Genomic DNA, 24,412 nt, shown 5'->3' with positions numbered 1-24,412 from the left:
AACTATGATTTCGTAATCTTCGCGCAGCTGAATAGTTACCATGTTGTTTTCAGACCCACACACAGAAATGATATAGCCGAGTAATGAGCTGTAGAAACAAAAAAGATTCATGGATTCGCAGAATCTTGTTCTTTTATATTTCTCTCGTTTCTCTTAAAGGAAGTTACCTAAATCTCAATGTCTTTTCCAGTATCAAAAAAAACTGAATACGGAAACCTTCTACATTTGAATATGTATACCTAAACATCCATAAATTGTGGTTCTGTATTCACCTTTATCAGCGTTTGTAAGTGATTTGGTAATTCTATGAAAAAATTTTAGGTTAAAATATTTTGCAATAATATGATGTGGATAAGTGTGCTCGTTCAAACCATGCAAAAACGATTGATATGTGTCAAATAAATGGTGAAAACTCACACATCAGAATAGGAACAATCACGAGAGCACATTGCATCATTGTTGGTTCAATCATGGATTATGGCACTACCAGTACTTCGAAAACAGGATAACATGTAAAGATGCATATTTCATTATATTTTAGTGAATCTCATCTCTAGGCAAGCAGTCACTTGAATTGGCAGCATATTCTAAATAGTTAGCCATCATGACAAAAAGGAAAAATTACAATATTTTTTTTTTCTATGTTCCATTTTGATACGTGCGTAGGTATTAAAGAGTAAACTGCATGATGATGTTTCGATTAATATAAAATAGAACACTCGATTCAAATCCCGTTGTCTATAACAGTGTTCTGTAATCTAAGTATTAACTACCTGGCGCACTGTAAATAGCGTAATTAAATACACAGGAATGCCATGCTCTTAACCTGTTAATTTAGAAGTGCAATAAATTACTGTATTGCTGTTTCATACTACCACTAAAATGTCCTTACTATGAATGTAAGTTTTCTGACAATCTGCGCTGTCAACGAAAGATTGCACAATTGAATGTTTCCAAAGAAAGCGATTAGCATATACAAACATGTGCAGAATTGAAGAATAAATTAACGTACCGTAGGCTATTTAAGTTGCATCATGATAGCTAGAAAGTGTTAATAATTTTTTATTTGCTGTACATATTGTGTTAAGGTGATTGTGGTCCTCAATGTATTGTGTAACTTTATACAAACTCTCTGAATCGAGTTCTTTCTATTTAAGGATTATTACACAACTGGATTATATTGCTTGCCTTTTCAGGACATGCTTGTTCCATTTTTTATTTAACACGAAGCAATCGAACAACATTCGAATAAACAAGCGTGCAACAGCAAAAAGAACGATATTTTGAATATCATGTAGTTGTTGTGTAAGAATTGCCCATATTGGTACTCGTCCTGCCCTTTATATCGTTACTTTTTCAATTAAAAATAGCTCGGTCATTACCACTCGTATACTATCATTTCAACAGATAATTCCTTTGCTTTGATTTACTGATTTATGTTATGAATTACCAATGGAAAGCCTCGCTGAGTAGTTCGGCCAAGGAATCGTAATGTCATCACTTTCAGAGGATTATAATTAAATGTTTAATAGATGAAACAATATTCATACGTTTAAAAGCACAAGAATGGTATTGTAATTTAATAATTTTGCTTGCCTATCACTTGAAACTGCCAGTTAACTATTTACAAACTGCTTCATTTCCATAATTTAACGCAGTTACAAAATTTTGAGGTAAACTAACATATTTTTACTCTTGTGATCAGGAAACAGAATCTGTCTGAGAACAAAAGGTTTTTTTACCGAATTTAATAGAAGACACGTGTTATCGAGACTACCGTTCCGGTGAACATAAAACAAAAAAAAGATATGTCCTGTTTTTGGACTGCTTCGCACATCTCAACGAAGCTTTAGCAAGAATCTATCAAAATTACTGCTGGATATGCTGAACACGTTGTGGTATAAACGAAGAATTAAAGGTAAGTTAACTTTGAATGATACGTAGTGATTGTGACATGGGTAGAACGCAATTTAAATGTGGTAGAAATATAGTCAGCTTGTAGAAGAGCAATAAAATTGATGCATTAGGATAGCTGCACAAACATCTATGCATGATGTCGTAAGAAACATACCATAAATGGCGATAAAAGCAAGCCTTTGAGGTGGATTTAGCGAGGTGTTATATGTGCAGGTAGCAGGCCAAAATAATAGCGTTTTTACGAGACATAGAAATAGGATTGTTGTAATTCAAATCAAGTACGGCGATTTACTTGAAATCAAATGCCAAGTGATTCATTTATAGGGATGTCCTGAATTAAATGGGGCGTTTTATGAATAATTGAGCCCGGAAAGGTAAGACACCGATCGAAAACAAAACAAATAAGGAATGAATAGCTCAAGTGATACATTTAGTGGAACATACGTGTATAGTCGATCAAAAAAGTTGAAACAATAGCATTTTACAACGTATAATGACCTGTTTGATCTGAAATACACACTTGCCAACCGGTATCTGAGAAATTAAGAAAACAAAATGAGGTCATGAAGATCAAATATTGGAGACCGTTTAATGTGGAACAAAGCTCATAAAATTTTTATAATAGTTTTCTAATACACACGGCATCATCAATGATCATATATAATCACGTTTTTGTCACCAAACTAATCTATGAAAAATATGATTTTGGTTCGAATGTTCATCTTTTTGGGTCCTGCCGAAAAAGTACCTGACAGGTAGATGCAAGCAGAAATGAATGATAGCGGGCATTTTTATTGTGAGCACTATTATTAAATGTAATAAGATGTTTGGTCCTTTAAATGAGTATAAATGTATGACTGCTTCTCATAATACCACAAGAACGTTAGTTTAATCTATCAAAATTTTTGCGTGTTAAAGTTTTGAAACGAATCATTCAATTATTACAACTGTATCAATTGAGCTAGATTCTCAAGAAATGTTATAATATGTGTATGTAAATTATCATTAGAAGAGATTTAGATGCATATTTGATTTTTATTAACAATGGCAATATCATCATTTTAGCAGAGCGTTCTTGCTAACTTTGACATATTTTATCAGTGAATGGGCCTGTTGAATGGTTGGTAAAACATCAAGGAACGGTTAGCTGGTATAAAGTATATGAAGAACATAATTTAGAATGTTTCATTTTATACAATGCTAATGGTTGTTTAGAGTAAATTTTTGCAGTTCAGTGAGTTGTTACTTGTACTTGATGGTGTTTAGCTATGTTAGAGGACTGATCGCACTAACTCCGCCTAAAAAGCAAGACCTGTTATTAATAAAAGCTTTTATTAGAAATAACTCGTTTGATCTGCCTTTTGTGTTGTACACTTTTGATTAAGAGATTTCAAATTTTATTTTTGCTGAGATTGTACCTTTTAATATACTACTTGTGAGGAGTAGCTGGGTATGTTCACAAAAGTAAGAGTTGAACACTAATCTGCAATTTTTTTCGTTAGAAATTTGAGTTAAAAATTTTTATTTTTTGAAAGGCTAAACAGCTACTCCGCAAGCTACTTTCCTGAAATGACCATTTTCCTCACACCGCCCTTTTACCTGTACTTTCAATTTAAATTATGTTTCTGTTCCATTTTATATTTATATTAACAAAAAGTACAGGATAACTTATCTGAACCATTCTAAAATTATGGTTAGAATTATCTCTCGCGACAAAAATATTTAACACGTAATATTCTTGCATCCAGTATTTAACGATATCTGTCTGTGCTACGTTGTGATAACCGATATTCCCATGTTTAATACGCGTTATATACCGATGCATACGGGGCAATCAGTCGTTTCAATTGGTATCTGAAGGGAAATATATTTCCTATTGAGAGCTGTAAGTCTGTAAACAGAACAATCTATGGTTTAGCTGATGAGAAAAAGAGGTTGATATGCTTTGCTGGGCGTTCATTCCGGTATTGCAAATTGTTAATTTTATACAATGAACTTGACAAAAATATTTAGTGCTGACAGGAGACACACCAGCAACCTATTAGTAGTATTTTCGATTGATCTTTTCTAATATTTTACAAATAATGTGATTGTGTCTAAGACGTAGATTATAAAAAATAGTATTGTATCATAATTTTTTAGATTAGTACCTGATATAAGGACTACTCTCGAGAATATCTCATTTCCGAACCAAAAGATATAACACTGGAAATTTAATGCTAAAGTACTTGATGTTGAAAGATTTTTTGAATTGCTGCTTGTTCCTGTGCTGATAAAAATTCATTTAAGTAGCCGTGAATAAAAAATTGACAGATAGATTAGAAAAAAATGTGTGTGCCATGTTAAAACAGTAAAAAAGGCGAGATAACACTTAAAAGCATTAGAAATTTGCAAAGAAAAGATGATAAGTGTGATGAAATTGTTGATATCGTTTCAAACATTAATTTATGGATTGAATCAGAAAAAACGCTTTGTCCAGTAACTTAGAATGCATGCACCTAAAATTAAAAAATTCTAAGTAATTTGGATACGCGAACTAAAAACACATGGAAATCGTTTCTAAATTCAATTTAATTACTAACAATTCCAACTCGCTGATCTAACAAACAAAAACATACCATGCATCGAATCAAATACGTTCAACCATATCACCTTGAAAGAGTACACAGAAGCTCTCCATATGAAGTACTTGCTAACAGCAATTATAAATATGTGCATAACGAAATGATGATGACCATGTTTTGCTATATGCCAGTAGACGAAGATACCAAAAAACAGGCGAATCAAACAACAAATAATTCAGAAAAAAGAGTCGAATTGGTGGTTACATATCAAAATTCAACATAACATACTTTGTAGCTAAGAAACTTCACAATTACCATGACATGTTTTCAAAAGGTATTTAACGGATTTGTTTTAGCAAGTTTGATATTACCTAGGAAGAACGGTAAATGCTTGTTTTAACAACCAATAGATTTAACCATTCAGCTCTTGCACAGTTCATCATTCACAAATTTAATATTTAAATTCGTAACCATGAACAGTTTTTGCGCTGATTATAAAACGGCATCATCATGAAGCGATCTGTTGAACTGATAAAAATATAAATTAAAAAGCTTTGATTGTGAAGTACGCTTGTTCAATGGAATGAATAGTATGTATTTCTTGTGTTATATGTTTGTGGCGTGCATCTTGTCTCATATTCTATCGTATTCAGGTATCTCAGACACATTTGAAAAGCTTCTTTAGTTCTAACCGATGCTCTCAGGAAATGAAGAGATATACGTACAGCTGCTCTTTGAAATAATGTGTTATGACCAATAAGTGGGATAGCTTTGACCAGAGATGGTAACAATGAGTGATGAAAGGTATTTTAAGAAATGATTGAAATATTGATAGGTTGAGGGGTAAGGAGTTTAATCAACTGTTGGTGTACATGCCATCGTGGAGTAGTCATTCAACCCAGTACTGCGCTGCAGCAAAAGTATGTTAGCACTTGGTAGTGTCTAAGAAAAGTCTAAAAACCATTTTATTACAGCATATCGCACTTTTACATGATGAACGATCACAACATATTTAGCATTCAACTGTTCAACTCAGTGGCTGTTCTTTGCTGAGAACATCCCTGATCAAATCACTTTGTTTCTTTCCTATCAGTCTAAAACTGCTGCCTTCATCATCAAAAACTTTCAATTTACTAAAATCCTCGCATTCTACGATATCTCTCAGGGATTTGTACGTGTCAACAATCGTACGACTCACATTTTTAGAAATACCGGGTATAAATTCAAGCATGTTCATTAGGAATTTGTTCTTGTCCGTGTATTTCTTTACTTTCGGTACAAACACTGATTCTTTGTGGCGTATGATATTCTTCAGTGCTATTAATAAATCGTTTGCGCTTTCTATACAAATAAAGTTGGAACTGTTCTCCATTTGGAAGTTGAATAAGTCTTGTTTTACCGTGGTTAACTCATTGGCATCCTGGTACAGTGTCCGTTTCTCAAGTGAGGACAGATAGCTGTCTTTCGCTTTTTTTCTTATATTTTTTTCGAGGTTCTTCATATTGTACAGGAATATGAGCTTTTCGGTTTTGTAGTTGCTCATGTTTTTCAATTCAGTGGTGCAATTAACGACGGGAAAGGATCTTTCTGCCATAGATTCTAGGTCTTTTATTATCACCGAATTTTCATTATGAAAGTTGAAGTTCAACTTGAGATCATTTCCGTACCTCTTTAGAATGTCAGGAATTGAGAAGTGGTACAGTATAAATACAGGATCAACAGTGTCCGATCCTGCATCACAGCTAAAAATATTGTTACTTTCTACATCAACGTTTTGTTTGATGACTGTATCCTCGTTAACACCTTGCTCATCATCCCTCATTTTGCTAACTTCTCCAACCTCGAACCTTTTCAAGTACCGCAGGTTTTTCTCGTCGTCATCCTCCCTTATCTTGAAGGGAAGATCTAAGAGACTGATAGAAAGATTTGAAACATCTTCTCTAGCAGTTACAGGTGAATTACTCCACTTTCTCCTTCGCTTGACACGTTCATCGGGAAAGTGTTCGATTTTCTCCTCTGAACCGCTATTTAAGCATTTATGACAGCCACATTCCATACTTACATTTGTATCATGTGCAAAACGCCTCCCTTTCCTCTCTTCATCCTTCTTTCCATGTACCTTTTCCCTCTTCTCTTCATAAACAACAACAATGTCTGAGGAAATAGTCATTTCAACCCTTAGCTAATAAAAATTGCAATATGCACAAAATCACGTCCATATACGCCCAACAAACGCACATAATAGCACGAAAAATACAAAACTCATCATTGGAAGGAAAGGTAAACATGCTCAAGCATTACAATGTGCCCGTAATAATTTTTGATTTTTGTGGTGGCATACTAAAATACAACACGCTAATAGAATTGAACATGAGCTATTATTTTGTTTTTGACTATGAAAGTGTTAAGAACGAGATTAATAGCACGATTGAGGGTGATGATATCGTATTTTTGTTGTTTGACTGGCGACTTAACGAAGATGTGAAAGATTTCATGGAACGAAAAACGAAAAAAAATGTTTTTATACTAATAAACAGCAAATAGTACCATTGGTTGTATGTTCAGGAAGTATAATTGAAGCGGTACGTGAAAAGGGTTCTTATACCTGCGATCGATAGACCATGAGAAACGAAGTGATTAATAACAGAACAAGTTAACAAGTTGCTGCAAAACAACACATTGCCACGTTGTATTTCATGCGCAAGAGGACCTTTTTTAAATTTTACCCGAGTACAATGATTGGTTCCTTAAAATTGAGCAACATAAAATTTAACTACGCTGTGATTGCATTGTTAGCAATTCTCATCGTTTACGTGATGAGCGTTGCCGTTCTTACCACAAATGCTTTGATGTTGTGGCAAGAATATTAATATCGGCTTTCAAGTATGGATGGCCTTAATCATATTCAGCAAATTCTCAAGGTTATCGCACCGATATAGAACACACACCACTTTATATAAAGTACTTCATACAATCCTGGATATCAGCCAAAGCAACTGTGAAGTCTTTGCACTGCCATGATTATTAGTCTGTGATGTATTTCTCCGCGTATGAACACCATTTGGGAATGATTCCTGTCCCCGTATAATATGTTTTAATCTCAGAAGAGTGATATCCAACGAATATTATATTATCTTTCAGATCAAACGTGCTAATATCCTTGGATGACAGAGTATCCACCTTAGATACGGTATCATAAATATCTATACCATCCAAATGCGCCAAGAAACAGTGTCTTCCATGATGAATCACTTTCTTTGCTCCTGTTACCGATGATTTCACAACTGGCTTCATATTACGTAGGTCAAACATGTAGAAATTTTCGTTTGTCGCTATCGAAATCATTAAATTGGCATCAAAATCACCGCTTACAACGTTTTCATCAAAAGCAACATGTTTCACCGGCGCGTTCTGTCTCGTATCGACAAACGCAAGTTGTCCATCGGAAAAAAGAGCTGACAAGCCGTGTGCTTTAGAAATACAGAATGAATTCAACTCATGAGTTGAATTATAAACGCAGGACACCACACCACGCATCAAATCTAATCGATGCAATTCTCTATCCGTACAGAAGTACAGACTGTCAGAAAAACGGTTTAAGCATCTTCCAAAATGCGGTATCCGCAGCTTGTAGTGCACATTGTAGTTCATGTGAAATTCGATTGTTTTATCGTTCCGTAAAAACGCCAGTTTCTTCGGCGAGCGCGTAAGAAAACAAAAATCAACGATGTCCGTATCCATGCGCCGCTCGAGAAACTCCGTATTGTCCTCAACGATGTAAACTTTATATCGCGGCTGGTATGTGCCGGTGGCAATAATATGCGTCTTGTCAGTGTTAAGCCTCAGTTTTGTGCATGATGTCGGGAACTGAAAATCTTTGTATATTTGTACTTGTGTCACCATAGAAGCGAGGGGTCTACCTTCAAATATTTTCAGAATTGATTTTACGACAAATTCGCGGTGAATTGGAAGGATGAGAGTGCACAACTCTTCATCTCTGGAACAACGAGTAATATGCAAAAAACAACTAAATTGGAGGTGAATTGCAGATAAAGTACTCAAAAACAGCAAAGAAACAATAAGCAAATTTGTTACTACGAGGTGAAAGTAAACGTACTAAAACTGCTAGCTATACAAAGATTATTATCTAAACATATCCTTGGAATTGATAATAAGAATGTTTAGATTGTTAAAATTTAACAGAATGCTTCTCGTGCTGATTTATAGCGTTTGAAGCACGCACATCTCCGCATAGCTTTCATTACCATATCCTGTTGGTAAAACAAAATATTTGCAACCCCCAGCACCATGACTCAATTATCTGAGACAGAAAAGAAGTACGTCAAAAATAAGGAATGGATGTATAAGGGCGAGGCAAATGCAAAGGAAAGACCGGTGAACTCGTTGCTGAACTGTGAGTTGGAGTTTAAACAGGCAAAAGTTGTTACCAAGCAAAAAGAAAGCGATGAAAATGAAATTTTGATGTTGGTAAAAGCAAGGCTCCGCGAAAAGAAATTCGATAACATCACATTTAGAATAGAAAATGATGATGAAAGCGATAGTGCACCAAATTTCAAGCCTTCTGATGCCAGTGCAGTATTAAATTGTGAGGAAGTCGAGGATTTGTTGGATGTTCTGAATGTCGAGCTGATGAGAATTAGCGACTTGAATAACAACATATGTGAATTTAAACGAATCTCAACCAAGCGAAAGACAGATGAACATGCCAAGAATAGCAAGAGTTCCAAGTCGTCGGCTATTAAGGAACTCAAAAAACATAAGAACGTGCAAATTCTCTAAGTAGCGTTGTATAAGGGGACCAGCATCATTGCACTCAGTTTCTCGTTTGTAAATGCTGCTTAATGTGTGACTCGGATGAACAGGAGTATATGGCAGTTCGTAATACACGTTATTTTTCGTGTACGTAGCTGTGGTGACCGTAAAATTAAAATGTTGGTAACGATGCGTGTGATCGCTATGAAGAATGGTGGTTATGAATGTACTTCTGATACAGATTAGTGCTAGTGAATTGCAATCATGATCACAAAGTACTAAAAATTAAAATTTTATATTTTTGAGTAATTTAATTGTTTGGTGTGCACCAGTCAGGAAGTTCGTAGCTGTTCTGGTATTGACTAGGCTTGTTACAGCTAATAAACTAAACCAAATTTACTTACACACTAAGAATCACAGCTTGCTCTCATCGTTTGTTATCGGACGTATCAAACTATTTTTACATAGCAAAACATCCTTAATAAACATCTGCTCGTCTTAAATCTTCGCTCAACAGCAGAAAGGTTCACTTCACCCAATTTTTACTTTTGTTATGCGACCAATACTGTCCTGCACATTCATTTTTTTTAATAACCGTGCCAGATCAACCCATAGAACCATGAGTACTCAGATTCCCATCGTATATGGCACACAATCTGGCAATTCCTTGCATGTCTCACAGCTTATAGAATCAAAACTGGTCCATTACAGCACATGCATCGTGCCAATTGACGAATTTTCGCTAGAGAACTTTTTGCATGGCAATACGTTCATTTTCATATGTTCTACATATGGCAATGGGGATTTTCCATTCGCCGCACAGTATTTTTACAACTGCTTAGTGAATGAGAGCATGCCTGTTGATTTCTTGAAAAACTGCAACATCGCCGTCTTTGGCTTGGGAGATAGCTCATACGCCAAGTTCAATTTTGCATCTAAAAAATTGTTCAGAATATTTTCTAAGCTGGGTGCTAACCTATTTATAGAAAGAGGAAATGGCAATATGCAGGATGAGCAAGGCTATTACACATCATTGTTCCCGTGGATCGAAAAGCTGATCGTTAATTTACAAAGTTTTAATATAAAAGGTGCCGAGCTGATCAGAAAGGAAAAACGAGCGTATGATGCAACTATAATCGCAAAAGCTATGCTTACACCGAGTGATCATTTTCAAGACATTCTTGAAGTGGGGTTTACTGTTGAGGATTACAATGACTTTGAACCTGGTGATACCATTCTAATCAGTCCCGCGAATTATAACTGGCGTGAATTTTGTGAATACAACGGCAACATGTGTGATGAGGATTACGTAAAGAATAGCATGGATTACAACTTTGTGCCCTACTTCTACGTCTTTGTCGAGATCGTAAAGTATCTGGAGGATGAACCGCTAAACGACCATTTATTCAGAAATCCGGAGCGTAAGGAAGCCATAACAAAGAGAATACGGGAAATGAGCACAGACTACGAGTTGTACTTTGATTATGTTAAACGCCCGAAGCGTACTTTCTTCGAAGTATTGTGTGATTTCGGGTTGAAACTGCCGTTCTCATTTTTGAGGAAAGTTATACCGAAGATCCGGCCAAGATATTTTACTCTGACCAAGAAAGGATCGGAGTATTATCTCACCATTGCGCTTGTCGAATACCAAAACAGTATAAAAGCAAAAAGAAAAGGATTGTGTTCGCAATATTTGAAGGAAATAAACGTGAGTGAAACAATAAAAGTGGGAATGATAAAGAGCCATCTGTTCTACGACTCAAATAACCTTCTATTTATTTGTACGGGAACGGGCGTAACATTGCCTAGAGCTTTTTGGAATTTTATCGGTGATAAGAACATAGTGGTGTATTACGGGTATAGACATGATGAAAAGGATAGATTGTATGTCGAAGAGGTAGAAAAACGTAAGAATGTGAAAATTGTGTATGCTCCCTCGCGTATGGGTGAGGAGCTGTACGTGCAAGAGATATTTTACAAGTATTTTAACGATCCTATAGACAAATACCTGATCTATGTGAGTGGTAGGACAAGATTGAACAAGGAAGTGAGGCAAATGTTCACAAAAAAATACGGAGAAGAACTTCATTTTCAGGCAGAAACGTGGTGATAGTAATGGATGGTTTATATGTGGTGCTTTGAAGAGTTCTAAGCTTTAACGTAAAGTTACTGTTGTGTTACTTGTTTTGAGATAAAATGGAGGCTTAGTCCAATATTTTCTGATTCCTCCTCATCTTCAAACAAGCTTTTTGCTTCTAATCAGTATTTGCTATGTTAATGAGAATTATCAAGCTTGTATTATCTCTTGAATGTATAATTCCTTACTGTTCGCAGATGTGCTAGCACATCTCATTCGTGCAATACCACACACTGTTATGAGCAATTCATTAAATACCCGTATATTTTGTATTGAGCGCACAACTTGGCTTTTTGAGAGGCTATCATCGTACTTCTGTGGCATAAGAGCGCTGCTTTACGAATTGTATATGATAACGAAGAACGTATCTGTTTTATGAGTGCACATTGACAGTTCTAACGCATGTAATGGGTGTTATAACTTCATTTTTTAATTCGTTCATTTTGTATTATTTCGGATTTCATAGGTCGCAGCCGGTCCGTATTATTGGTCAATCGCCGAATTTTATAAACAATAGAACATCATCAACTTTTTAGCATTTACTTACATTTTTATAAGGACTCACGTCCTGCTTGATGCGTACTTGCTTATAATAATGTGCAAAGTTTAAATTTACTAAGTCCCGTCTGCCTATCCTGATTACGTTACCGTAATTCTGCCTTGTATTCCCAACGAACATGTAAGAAGATTTAAACGATCAGCGGCTCGTCAGGAAAATAGTTTTATATCTCTTCTACATACGCTCCTTAAAACCTCCTTTTGATTGCTCTAGCTTTTTATTTATCTCAGGATCCTCGATGAATCTTTTCATTCATGCCTCTTACCACCGTAGAAAGTCATTTATTTACGTTGTTGTTTCATCTTCTGATCGAAACATTCATTAAAAGCGCATACCAGAGAATGTTTCAGAATTGATGAAAAGCTGAAACACTAAAATGTGGTTATTTCAAGACTGGTAGTTACTTCATAATCTGTTAAATATGCAACAAAATACGAATAAACATGTTACCGCAAGAACAACGGCTGGTATTAGTGAATGAAATCTGTGTGAATAAAAGTTGTTCAAGCGGTCTTGGGCACCGAGTACATTTTTGGATTGGTAACGATCGAGACCAAAGAATTTCATTTCGTTACAAAAAGTACCAAAAAAATACCTGTGGCACTTTCATCCGAATAAACCTTTACACAATTGTATTTTGCCTTTCACATTACAGAGTTAACGATATGGTGTAACATATCCATATGAACAAATACTTATTGTACAGTTTAATTATACCTTACACCCATTCAATCGTATTTTTGCGTTACTTCTTGTCACCACCTTCGCTTCCACCCTTACCTTTGTCGTCCGAGGGCCAGAAGTGCACTATGCTGAACGATCCGAACAAGAAGATAACTACCAAACCAATAACGACTATTAATGTAATAAGAACACCTTTATCCATGGAAATACCGTAATGTTATTTCTTTTATATTTTTTCAGTGATATTTTACTCCAATTAAATTTAGGTATAAATACGAATAGCTTTTTGATATCATGCCATCATTATTCTATAAAACAATAAATAACTTGTGCAGGTGTGATATTCTGGGTGTTTATTGGCATTTTATTGGTTAGAAACGGACCTGTGGGAAGGTAGAGTGCGCACTGCGATCAAAATATGTCTTAGACGAATTAATTGCTGGTTCTTCCGCAATTCTTAGATTTGCTACGTTTTCTCAGCGAACATATCACCTTAAACATAAAATACGCTGTTATGTGTTGTAGATTATCAGCGTTCTTGCTGCAATTCTATCCACCAACACCTTTTCTTGGCATATTTAACGATGATGCTACGATGAGCTTTAGATATCGCGCTAAGCACCACTTGGCATTTCTCACATCCGTGGTCTCTAATTCATAAATGAACTTGTTCAGCCACACCTTACAATAATTTAGCTCAACTAGCACAGCAAGGCATGTAACAGCCAAGGCGTAGCATTAACATGTACCATGGCGTATACAAGTGTCTGTTGCTCTTAATCGAGTGTTCATCTGCTGATAAGAAAACAGTCTCTGCCAAAATTTTTTTGATCTGAAGTTGTGACCAAAAGACGCGGATAAACAACCATCAGGTAAATTCTGGCGATCATAGGTAAGAAAGCGCTGTCTGCCAGTGCAACTATCTAAAAACAAAGGTTAATACCTGTTATGAGCAGGTCTACAGCTTCCAAAACAACATAATTTATTGCTCAACCTACCATCTTATTAGTACTTAGCTCAAACTCTCTAATGTCCTTTTCACTGATAAACTTTATTCCTTTTCTTTTATTCTTGATGACATCAACCTGCCCTTCTATACGCTCAATCAGATCTTTTAGATCAATGTTATCCTCTTTGATTTCCTTCAGTTCTTTCAGAACATGATACGATACTTCTGGGAATCCCAGCGAATCAGAGATGCTGTTCAAGTGCGCAAAAAGCAGCGCTAACGATTCTTCCAAAATAAATTCTTTCAATTCTTCAGATTTTAAATACTCTGTGGTTAACTTTACCTTGCTGTAATCAACCTTCTTCCCTATGGCTTTGGTATCTTTGATCGCAATGCCCATCTTGAACAATTCTATGAGTTTTAAGCCTAGAGGGATGTAAAACGGTATTCTTAGGATGCTTTGTATGATTTTCAAGTGATATACACTCTTCTTGATCGATATTATCTCCACGAGCTTGAACATAATATTTAAAAAACTCGTCAAATTGTTATTACCAATGCATTTTGATATGTTTTCAACCATAAATGCACACAGCGATCTGTCGTACTCCTTCTGTTTGACCAAATACCCAAGATATGAAATTTCTTCTTTTATGACATCCTTGGTTGCGCTCTCAACAAATTTGCCAACCTCATCTACATTTTCCTCCATGTAGTAAATTTTGCGTAGCTGTGAATTATTCTCAAGCTCCTGCTCACCCTCTTTAAGCTGCTTTTTTTTTTGTTTTTCTTCCTCGCGTTTTCTTTTATTCTCGCTAATTCTTTTGTCTATTGCGTTTACGGGTGCCTTTCTTTCATGCTTATTATCCGTTATCCTCCGATTTTGGCCAATATCTCTATTGTGTTTCATCTCTGATTTCCTTCTACCACCTATTACATTATTTTTCGCACTCTTAAAATCGTTTTTATTAAACTTAGAAGATTTGTCATCGCTATTCCGTATTCTTCCGCTGTTTTTATGCTCCATTCTTGCATGATTTGCTTTGTTATCTTTTTTATGATTCTTGCTGCGCTCCTTATCTCCGTTATACCTCCCTTTCCTCTCATTTTTTGCAAAAGCTTTTTTTCTGCTCGCCATCCGTGTGGGTAAAGGAATTGTGAGCAAGTCATGTTTTATCGCCCTGCAGTTCAGGCGTAAGCATTGTTTTTAAGTTCGGTGAAGATTGCAAAACGTGCACTTGTTCGTTTAAATGTTGCTGAACTGTCTGTCATGCCTGGTAATGACAAATGGCAAAAAAGTTTTTTGTAGTATGCTTAAATATGAGGCAGTCGAATTAAAATATCAATTGGCAACAATTTATTGTGTTCAAGACCCGCAATATAACGATGTCTTCAGGGTATGCTAGTCTCTAATCCCCGTACAAAGTACCGGTTAATCAACAACATGCTATTGTTACAAAGAAATGAGCGATAAATGCGTTCGTTTGGATAGCAAGATGATAAATGAGCATTAAATTTACCTACAGAACGTGTGTATAATTTGAATGATTACTTTTGGCAAGGAAGACCATTTTACAGCAATTCTCCCATGAACAAACAACGTACTGAATGCTACCACGCTATGTACACCAAAGAACTTTTTTTTACTGTTACCAAACATCAAATCTCTGTTCAACACCAGAAACGGGGATGGCTCGGTCAGCTCTTCACCGCTTGGTTTATAATGAAGACGGCACCGTGCAAAACGGGCAAATAAACAAAACAACATTCACAATTATACCGATTTATTGGCAGGCCTTTAACGCTGTCTCTTCCGGCACTCTCTGCAGTACCATTTTCCTGCTGGTGGCTGCGCCATCCCAACACAAGAAAGATGGAACCATTCAATTCTACAGTTCGGATCATCACACGCAATCATCTTCGCATTTATATCCTTGCCACAGTAGCACGGCGCACTATCCCTCTCTCTATTCGCGTGTGCCCCCGCCTCGCCCAATTCTCTTGCAGAAATCTGGTTGGTCTTAAGGACCAATGCTGATTTTGACACCATCTCATCAAAATTGTTGCAGTCCAACTCAACAGTCCCCGTCTGCCCATCTATAAAATTGTAAAGCGAATGCAGATGCGCGTTCATTTCTTTTTCGTTCTCCTCAAGTCGCAGAAATGCCGATACTATTTTTTGTACATCACACTGATCCGATTCTATTTGCTGTTCGATTGTGGTGATGTGATCTTCTGATTGACTGTTCAGCAGTTTTATGTTTGTTATTGTCTTTTGAACCTTGAGCGGAGTTTCTTCGAGCGATTCGATGCTTTCTTTGAATAACATTGGCAAGGATCGAATTTTTAGAAAATTAATAAATGGCGGGTAGATGAACAGACACGCAACATTTCGCGAGGTCCTATGCATTTATTCTATCTGCTCATCGATTATACTCAATAATTATTTGTTGATCGAAGGACCAAGATGCACGAAAATGCGTACCAATAATATGCAAAATACCAAAAATAAGCGGATGAATACGCTAATACAGCAAAGAATAAAAGCATTGATGGATTGATACTTCTCCGCGTTGTTGAAGGAGGTAACTCTGTTTAATGTTGGGAAAGAGGATGAAGTAGCAGTTTTAAGGGAAATTGTGGCTGTGTTCATACATAAAAAGTGGCAGACACGGGGCAATTTCTGATCAAAAACACTTCTCTCGTCACATTTTGAATGTAATGTTGCAATTTTAATGAAAAGTGAGCTTGCACAGTGAACAGTTACACGCCAAATTCTTCTTTTACGTTTTGAAAGTGTGTGCTCACTTAAACGGTACCATCATCTCTGCACTAGCTTACACGCCAAATTCTTCTTTTACGTTTTGAAAGTGTGTGCTCACTTAAACGGTACCATCATCTCTGAACTAGCACAAAGCTCACGGCAGCAAAGTATCTACATGAATGTCTGCAACAATAATTAGAAATAGTTTACGTTATAACAGCGTGCCAGTGCAATCGTATAATATTTTCATGAACAACAAGCCAAGTTACTGCTTCGAAATGAACAATTTTTGAATAACTGTTCTATCTCCACGATAGCACACATAATATTGTACTTGTGTATTGTAAGTAGGTCAAGAATACGAATCACGGCTAAATAAGAGCACTAAAGAGATGAAACGATGCTATGTAACCGCTACAGATACATCATCCCGGGCAATATATTAGTTAAGTGTCTATTTTTGTTGTCGTGATGCGCCATGATCGTGATTATTTAATCTTTGCTCTCCCATGTCAATACTAGGCCAAATACACTCAACAGCAACATTACGTAAAACAAATTATTTTCAAGACTAACACCTTAATCCCGCAGTAGATGTACGATTGATCGTGTATAAACCAAAGATATCGATTAAAAAAGCCTTATTTATTTATTGAGAGCATATTTACGTCTCCTTGTACCGCCAATACATCCCGCTCGGTATGTAAAAAACAGAAAAATACATTTTGTGAATAAGATTTACATCATATAGCACAGGAATCGTAAAAATGATAATAGAGTAAAAAGAACATAGCACATGCAAGAGAATGCCGGTCATCTGTTTTGTTAACTATTCCTGCTATTTAAGGCGGGTCCTTCATTCAGTGTTGATGAAGGGAGGGTCATCCCAACAAAATGTTCCATACATGAAGACACGTACAAGATATCGTTTTGTAGCAAAATATTTCTGCTCATCGATGTGGTTTGAAATACGTTGCTATGAGAACGCAACACAATAACACATATAATTCATATCACTGCAATCTCTGGTAGTAACAAGCACATGCTCATTTTGCGTTCTTTCTTTACTCTCACTTCCGGTTTATTAATGAATAGTTCATCATGTTGAAGAAAAAACCACGGTTTACAAATGAAATGCGTCTTGTGGCCCGATATTATCGTATCATAATTTAAAACGCTTTTGAATGTTTCTCGTATTAAATTGTGTCTGAATGGGCAGCCCTTTACGATACAACATGGAAACGAAGGAAACGCATACGCTTGATGATCTAAGCACAGGATACAAGCTATACATAAAGAAAGACATGGGAAATGGTGTAGAAAATATCAAGGCAGAAATACTGGGTGTAAAAAATAGGAACGGCAAAGAATTTTACGTTCACTACATAAACTTTAATAGGAGACTGGATGAATGGCTCAGTGGTGATTCATTCCTTCTGGACACGGTAGAAGTGCCGAAGAAAAGAAAGAAGAGCTACGTGAAAAAGAGCAAAAGCTCGTTAGACGTGATAAAAAGCGTGGTAAAGGAGGACGAATATGCATTAGCTGATACGCCCAACAAGTCTGAGGAGTACAAGCTTAAGGTAATTGACAAGCTGCATATCAAGGATAAAGTGATCGATACGTGGTATTTTTCGCCGTATCCTGAGGATATTACTGGCACGATCTATCTGTGCTCGTTTTGCCTATTTTATTTTCAGGATAGGTCGAAATTGCAGGTGCATGAGTGCCACCTGCGACATCCTCCCGGTAATGAGATTTACAGAAAGGACAATTTGAGTTTTTACGAGCTCGACGGGCACGTCCAAAAGAATTACTGCCGCAATCTTTCGCTGCTATCCAAGCTGTTCCTTGATCACAAAACACTCTTTTATGATGTTGATCCGTTCATGTTTTACGTGCTATGTCGCTTGGAAAAGGATGGCTACCACATTGTGGGCTACTTCTCGAAAGAGAAGGTGTGCTCGCAGGGGTTTAACCTTGCGTGTCTGCTGGTCCTCCCGTACGAGCAGCGCATGGGGTACGGAAAGATATTGATCGATTTTTCATACCTGCTGAGCAAGAAAGAGAACGTAATTGCTTCGCCTGAGAAACCTTTATCGGATTTGGGACTTATCGGGTATCTTTCATACTGGAAAGAAGCTATTTTAGAGGTTATGGAGGTTAGTGCGAACGGTATTTCTGTTGAGGAAATATCGACCAAAACAGCAATTACGGTCGAGGATGTCTTTAATACACTGATATACTATAAAATGGTAAAGTTTTATGATGGAGAACTTATATTCGTGAAGGATAGAGATGCCAAGCCCAGGAAGTATAAGGTTGATGCAAAGTATCTGAAGTGGAAGGGGCATGCATTCAATCAGAATTTGTTAAGACTTTTGTGAACAACCCGTGGTTTAAACTACGAGAGCACAAAGCTGTGCATTCAAACGGACCCGCTTGCAATCCATTACACGTCGGTGTGCCATAGCAAAATGGTAGAGCGTGGTGACAAACAGCGCCGTGCCATATAGCAGGTTCAACAATTGGTGTAACATTAAAAAATGGAATTATACAATTCTACGGTACAACACGATAGGCTGAATTTAATGCTGTACAACCTCGCCCGCAAGAATAGCTGGCACGGCCAACAAAATGACCGTTCAACACAAAAATTAATTTAAATACAACTTTAGTAACAATCGTTCCACTCACATCGCGCAATTTACTTGGGACCAAAACTTGACCAGCTAAATCCGCCTTTTAAAATGCCGTCCAGCTTGTTCAGACCGCCCGATTCTTCCTTCTTCTCCTCATTCACGTTTTCGGTCTGCACATTTCCAGACCCCGATCCGAGCGAAAAGAGTGATGTTCGTGCCGTATTATCACCCACACCAGCGAATTGATTCTTATTGTTAAAGTCTGGCGGTGCTGGAAGTGATGATCCGTAGCTGTAAGTTGCATTTGCAGGCGCAAACGGTGGTGGAGCATTTATGTTCTGTCCAAAAGCTGCCGGTTGTCCCGAACTGTAGTAACTGAGCGGATTAGTGCCATCAATCTGACCGGTACTCGGTTGAAATAAAGGATTCGCGCTTCCGTACGTGTTTAACGAATCACCCGCATCTGTTGGATTGGACACCCTAGGACGGTTGTCATTCACACCGGTGAACTCGATCTTCCTCTTCATATTAAAATCGCTGAACAAATCAGTTTGGTTGTTGAGCGGAGTGCTGACCGGTGGCTGTGAGCTGTTAAGGCCGTTTAACGCAGTTTGTTGTCCAGACAATTGGCCCCATGGCTGATTACCGCTCGGAGTATTGAACAAATTTTCTGGTTTTGTCTGCTGATTATTCCATGGTTGTGCATCGCTTCGAGACGCATCAAACAGACTGGTTGCTCCCGATTCCCATCTCCTTGTTTGATCCGCACCATCCTGCTGAGCAGCACTGCCATACACGTTCTGCGCTCCGCTGTCAAATTGTGTTCGTTGTGCACTCAATCCTTGAATCGCGTCCTGTTGGGCATTTCCAAACGGTCCATTTTGCAGGTTGCTCTTCAACCCGAAAGGCTGAAAAATCGTAGAAACCGGCTGATTACTGCCAGGTTTGTGCTCTTTTACGCCTGAATCGTTCTTAAACAGCGAAAACTCGTTGTTTTGCAAATTTTGAAAGGCTGCATTCGTGCTAAACAGGCCATGTGGGGCGTTGCCACCCTGCATACCGCTATAATTGGCAGACCGGTTTGACACAACGTCTCCTGGTGCACTGTTCTCAACCAAAGGTTTGCCAAAAGATGAATGCGCCATGTTAGCGCTGCCTTGTACATCAAAACCGCCCGTTGGCACGCCGCCAAAAGGTGTTACCGTGTCAAAAAGCGGTTTTATATCCCGCATATTTCCCGAGTCTTTGGTGCCATCACCTGCAAAGCCTTCTCCGCTCATTTTTTGATTCTCTGTATTTGCAGATGTAACGCCGTTCGATGTACTATGTGCATGTTTTGGGGGTGTAGCACGATTTTGTTCGTTGAGACTGAAAGACGAAGTTTGCGATGCAACAGATTTAGCAATCGGTACTTCTGGCGCAATTCCTGACGAAGACCCATAAACCGGTGCTGTCTCAGGTACTGCCTGCGCTGCTGAAGATAATTTAATGCTATCCAACGTTGTAGTATTTTGAGCGCTTGCGGATTTTCCGTGCACTTCTAACGTGGACATCGATTCAACAGAACTCGGCACGATCGGTGCACGGATATTCGCTGTTTTTTGGCCCACATCGACAGCACTGGGCATCGCATTAGCCATGTTAAAGAACGCATGGCCTGTAACGGAACCAAAACGTGGATTTACCGCACCAGCGTTGACATCGGCACCCTTTACGTCTTTCTCCAGATCGCTGTTCACAGCGAAGAGGTTAACATTGTCACTATGAGCACCCGTACCGGCAGTTTCATGACAGGTGCTGTCGGTGTTCGAAGTGGTGGCTCCTGCGCTTTTATCCCGCATTACTTTCTGATCTGCACGCCCAGATGCACGCTCCCTTTCAACAACTGTCTCTTTATCAGCAGGCTTTGCATTACCAACAGCTTCCTCCACTCTCTTAACCATATTTCCAGTCTTTACCTCCTCCTGGACTGGTTCACCCTGCGCCTTGTCCTTTGCATGCTTAGGCTTGGTGTGAAATATTGGCGGCACGAGCTCATCTCTGTTGTAATCTTCAGAGTGGTAATCCGCCGGGTTTCCATGGTAAACATCAAAATTTTCGAGTTTCTTCACAATTTCTCTTTCTTTTTGTGTTTCTTCTTTGCTCCTTTTGACAAGAACAGCACCACTCAGCTTTACTTCGAGCGCACTGGGTGGATCCTTTCTTGTCGGTATCAAGTACTGATATGGCTTGCCGTCCGTTGTGCTCTTCACCTCGTCAAGCCTTGCAGCATCATCTTTCATCACGGGCCTTACCACCGGTTTTACCTCGGTAACCACGGGATCCGCGAACTTTGCATGCTTGCCTTTGAGCTCTTCTAGCTCCCTTCTCAACGCCTCGTTCTCTTCACAGAGTTTCTTGTAGTCATCTCTTGACTTGTTGCTGTAAACGTACGCAGCCCCACGTTTACTGATCGCCTCACACCCGCAGTCAAGCACCCGTGTTCCATTGTCCAGATCGTACCCAAAAAATGTGTGGAGACGCACATCTTTTTCAGGCCAGCCGTACTGCTTAAGCATGTAATTCAACGGTCCAACGAATGGACAGGTCGCCAGACACCTCGCAACCGGCACATACTTATCCGGTGGACATGGATAAATCCGAGGAACATAATCAAACCCTGTAATCTTTTTGTAATCATTCACAAAAAGCCGCTCTCTAAGTCTCTTGCAGTACCGGGCCCGTTCCCTCATCTTAGTTGCATGTTCGTACCTACTCCCTTCCGGCCTTTCGAACGTAATCACCGGCTTGCCGTTTCTATACCGCGGCGGTTCGTCTTCCTTGTACTCCACCGAATCGTCAAACCGGCAGATTTTATTCGCAAGGTTATTTTCCGGTTTACCGTGGTATGCGCATCCAAATTCCTCAAGCTGTCCTATCAGAATATTTCTTATGTCCATGATGAGATCCAACTTTGGCTTGTTCAGCCTCTTCAGCAAGACCGAACGGTCACAGTACATGTGATGCGATAGGCGTTGTAAAGCAAGTCTTATCTTCCCTTTCACTTCTTCACCCACCTCCTGATACAGCCTGTACTCCAAACACTTGATGCACTCGATCTCATCTTTGATGATGGTGTCTTCATCATCTCTGTGCCGGTGATCAATGTAAATACTCTTCACATTCCTGTTCATGTCCCATACCTTCTTTCTCTTCAAGTCCTGGAATATTCTGCTATCGTCTCCGAAGAGTTTCTGATGCTCAATCGTTACAAACCTTTTGTACTCCACAAAGTTGCCCAAGATCTTTTTTGCTCTCTCAACCCTCATCGCATATACGTTCCACGGTTCCACTTTCTTCTCGCGATGCCATTCATCAAAGTCAATTATCTGATTAGGTTCAACGCTCTCAACCCTTGGACCGTTCCCATCGTGTTCAGACGAATCATCACTGCCAATGGTAAAAAGTTTCAATCCTTCACATTTTGTATCCTTGTCTGCCCCTTCGTTCTTCTGCTCCACCTTTCGCTTCCGTCTTTTTGCCCTTTTCTGGTTTTTCTTTGCTTTAAGTACCAGAGCGTTCAGCTCCTTTCCAATTTCCTCACCGTTTATTCCACTGCTCGTCCGCGCTCTTTTCCGCCCTTGAACACTTTCATGTTTGCGTTTCCCGAATATGGAGAGGTTCTTCAAGAACTCGAAGATTGCCATGGGGTAATTTTTGGTGCTTGCTAAATATTTTTTTCAAAGTTTTGTTTGACACGGGGTAAAGCAGCAGGTACTTTCCTTGCGAATGATGCGGTGGTTTTAAAAGCAACCGAAATTGTGAGTAAAGCTAATTTTATTGCTGTTTCCTATTTAAGTTTTATAATGAATGGTTGTACGGGTTGGCAACAAATGGGTGTTCCATGGTGAACTATACCGTATTTGGTACGTTCAAGGGGTTTTTATGGTGAGTTGAAGGAAATTATCGTATAATTATGAAGTGTTGTGGATGGCAGCCCTTGGAGCCCGTAACTGCAAGGTTAAATAAGGACCGGTTGAGTTATGATGGGCTACACGTAAAATACAGGGTGGCACTACCAGTACAATTGCACGGCATTGCACAATTTGTACAGATATGAACGTGCATGCATATCAAAACATAGTATGTATTTATTTATGAATGCATTCCTAGTCAAGGCGTACAATGATGTGCAGAAGCTTTGAGTGATTGATCCGGTATTCTGTGGCGAAAAAAGTAAAGCGAGCGCTTCACTAAGTATCGGTAAAAGAGCAAGCTCACCATCAGTGTAGTATTGCATTATAGGTGTATGATCCGATGCAGGGTGTAGAAAGTTTCATTTCGTACAGCAAAATATGTAAAGAAACGTATTCTGTGAACTAATAACAGAAGCTGTTGATGTGAGCCTTATGACCGTATTAATGGGCGTATGTTGTACGTTCTGTCGATGTAAATAGAACGATTAATCAAAAATCATCTTAATTCCCGATCGAGTGTGCTCAAAACAAAAATTTAAAATGCAGTAATTTTTATTGCAGCACCAGTCTGCTTAAGCACAATTCATCGATAAATTATCTTTGCTGCATTTGATCGGGCATACCCTGTACTTTATTACGAGTCAGTGTCATTCTTTTCATTCAAGCCCTTAATTGCTTCAGTCGTTACTTCTCCCACAGATATTGAGCAAAGATCCTCTTTGAATAATTACGGTATCAATGTTGAGAGCGGCTATTTGAACGAACTCATTTTTTTATTGAAGTACGCTTGTTTATCCTTTCATATCACAGCCCCTAAAAATACACTTTTTGGTCCGAAGGACCGAACGTGGTTGCTAGTCGTAGGTTCATGGATTGAATGAATTCAAAACGTTCAATTTACCATTTTTCACACTAAATTTTGGTAAAAAATTTTTAATAAAAGATCAAAGCATTTTCTTGTAGCAGCACCAGGATTTGTTCTTTGTTCCCGATTAACCACACGATGTGCACGTTGATCATTTATACGTTTGCATATTTGCAGCAAAAGCATGCATCAAATGATATGCGTCCTATCATAGGCCTATCAATATAATCAAACGATATACTTTAGCACTTAGAATTTAAAATATGCTCTACAACTTTGATGCAGTCTGCCTGATGAATATTTCACACACATTACGTGAATAGTTTAAGTTGGTGAACACCAACTTAAATACATCATGAGCAGATCATTCAGTCTGAAGTAAACTAAAAAGTTATTTTGCTCTGACCAATGGAGAAGATCAGCAAAATTAATCGAGTAGGGCAGTACGTGTTGATTTGGTGTACGTATTCTTTTGTAAAAAGTAAATCATTTCAGATGTTTTGGTAGCGAATGGTGATTACCATGGGAGAAATTGTTATATACCGGTAGAGATGACGTAGAAAGCGCATTATGTGCAATTATTGAACAGATTGACAGCATTG

General features: G+C 38.2%; 9 protein-coding genes across 9 annotated transcripts; 4 read left to right on the top strand and 5 right to left on the bottom strand.

Moving 5' to 3' along the window:
- Positions 1-5,450: 5,450 nt before the first annotated feature.
- Positions 5,451-6,862, bottom strand: VCUG_01811 (uncharacterized protein). Its single transcript, XM_008076634.1, has one exon. The coding sequence runs from the start codon at positions 6,649-6,651 to the stop codon at positions 5,509-5,511; it is 1,143 nt and encodes a 380-aa protein (XP_008074825.1). The 5' UTR covers positions 6,652-6,862; the 3' UTR covers positions 5,451-5,508.
- Positions 6,681-7,124, top strand: VCUG_01810 (uncharacterized protein; the record flags this gene model as incomplete). Its single annotated transcript, XM_008076633.1, has 1 exon — positions 6,681-7,124. The coding sequence occupies one exon, from the start codon at positions 6,681-6,683 to the stop codon at positions 7,023-7,025; it is 345 nt and encodes a 114-aa protein (XP_008074824.1). The 3' UTR covers positions 7,026-7,124.
- On the bottom strand, positions 7,042-8,384 carry VCUG_01809 (uncharacterized protein; the record flags this gene model as incomplete). Its single annotated transcript, XM_008076632.1, has 1 exon — positions 7,042-8,384. One exon carries the CDS (start codon positions 8,382-8,384, stop codon positions 7,506-7,508), a length of 879 nt encoding a protein of 292 aa, XP_008074823.1. The 3' UTR covers positions 7,042-7,505.
- A 405-nt stretch (positions 8,385-8,789) lies between these two features.
- VCUG_01808 (uncharacterized protein) lies at positions 8,790-9,535 on the top strand (the record flags this gene model as incomplete). The annotated part of the gene is made up of 1 exon (XM_008076631.1): positions 8,790-9,535. One exon carries the CDS (start codon positions 8,790-8,792, stop codon positions 9,279-9,281), a length of 492 nt encoding a protein of 163 aa, XP_008074822.1. The 3' UTR covers positions 9,282-9,535.
- Positions 9,536-9,873: 338 nt separating this feature from the next.
- On the top strand, positions 9,874-11,653 carry VCUG_01807 (uncharacterized protein; the record flags this gene model as incomplete). Its single annotated transcript, XM_008076630.1, has 1 exon — positions 9,874-11,653. The coding sequence occupies one exon, from the start codon at positions 9,874-9,876 to the stop codon at positions 11,362-11,364; it is 1,491 nt and encodes a 496-aa protein (XP_008074821.1). The 3' UTR covers positions 11,365-11,653.
- Positions 11,654-13,619: 1,966 nt separating this feature from the next.
- On the bottom strand, positions 13,620-14,738 carry VCUG_01806 (uncharacterized protein). The gene has a single exon (XM_008076629.1). The coding sequence runs from the start codon at positions 14,719-14,721 to the stop codon at positions 13,624-13,626; it is 1,098 nt and encodes a 365-aa protein (XP_008074820.1). The 5' UTR covers positions 14,722-14,738; the 3' UTR covers positions 13,620-13,623.
- A 509-nt stretch (positions 14,739-15,247) lies between these two features.
- Positions 15,248-15,993, bottom strand: VCUG_01805 (uncharacterized protein; the record flags this gene model as incomplete). The annotated part of the gene is made up of 1 exon (XM_008076628.1): positions 15,248-15,993. The coding sequence occupies one exon, from the start codon at positions 15,991-15,993 to the stop codon at positions 15,382-15,384; it is 612 nt and encodes a 203-aa protein (XP_008074819.1). The 3' UTR covers positions 15,248-15,381.
- Positions 15,994-17,582: 1,589 nt separating this feature from the next.
- On the top strand, positions 17,583-19,013 carry VCUG_01804 (uncharacterized protein; the record flags this gene model as incomplete). The annotated part of the gene is made up of 1 exon (XM_008076627.1): positions 17,583-19,013. The coding sequence occupies one exon, from the start codon at positions 17,583-17,585 to the stop codon at positions 18,732-18,734; it is 1,152 nt and encodes a 383-aa protein (XP_008074818.1). The 3' UTR covers positions 18,735-19,013.
- On the bottom strand, positions 19,005-22,675 carry VCUG_01803 (uncharacterized protein; the record flags this gene model as incomplete). The annotated part of the gene is made up of 1 exon (XM_008076626.1): positions 19,005-22,675. One exon carries the CDS (start codon positions 22,673-22,675, stop codon positions 19,055-19,057), a length of 3,621 nt encoding a protein of 1,206 aa, XP_008074817.1. The 3' UTR covers positions 19,005-19,054.
- Positions 22,676-24,412: the final 1,737 nt, after the last annotated feature.

The sequence above is a fragment of the Vavraia culicis genome, assembly GCF_000192795.1.
Source record: "Vavraia culicis subsp. floridensis unplaced genomic scaffold supercont1.32, whole genome shotgun sequence".
Lineage (NCBI taxonomy): Eukaryota > Fungi > Microsporidia > Pleistophoridae > Vavraia > Vavraia culicis.
This window is presented reverse-complemented; position numbering and strand designations above follow the sequence as displayed.

What these genes read in the sequence shown, in the direction of transcription:
- VCUG_01811 (XM_008076634.1), bottom strand. Translation starts at nt 6,651, where the DNA reads ATGACTATTTCCTCAGACATTGTTGTTGTTTATGAAGAGAAGAGGGAA.
- VCUG_01806 (XM_008076629.1), bottom strand. Translation starts at nt 14,721, where the DNA reads ATGGCGAGCAGAAAAAAAGCTTTTGCAAAAAATGAGAGGAAAGGGAGG.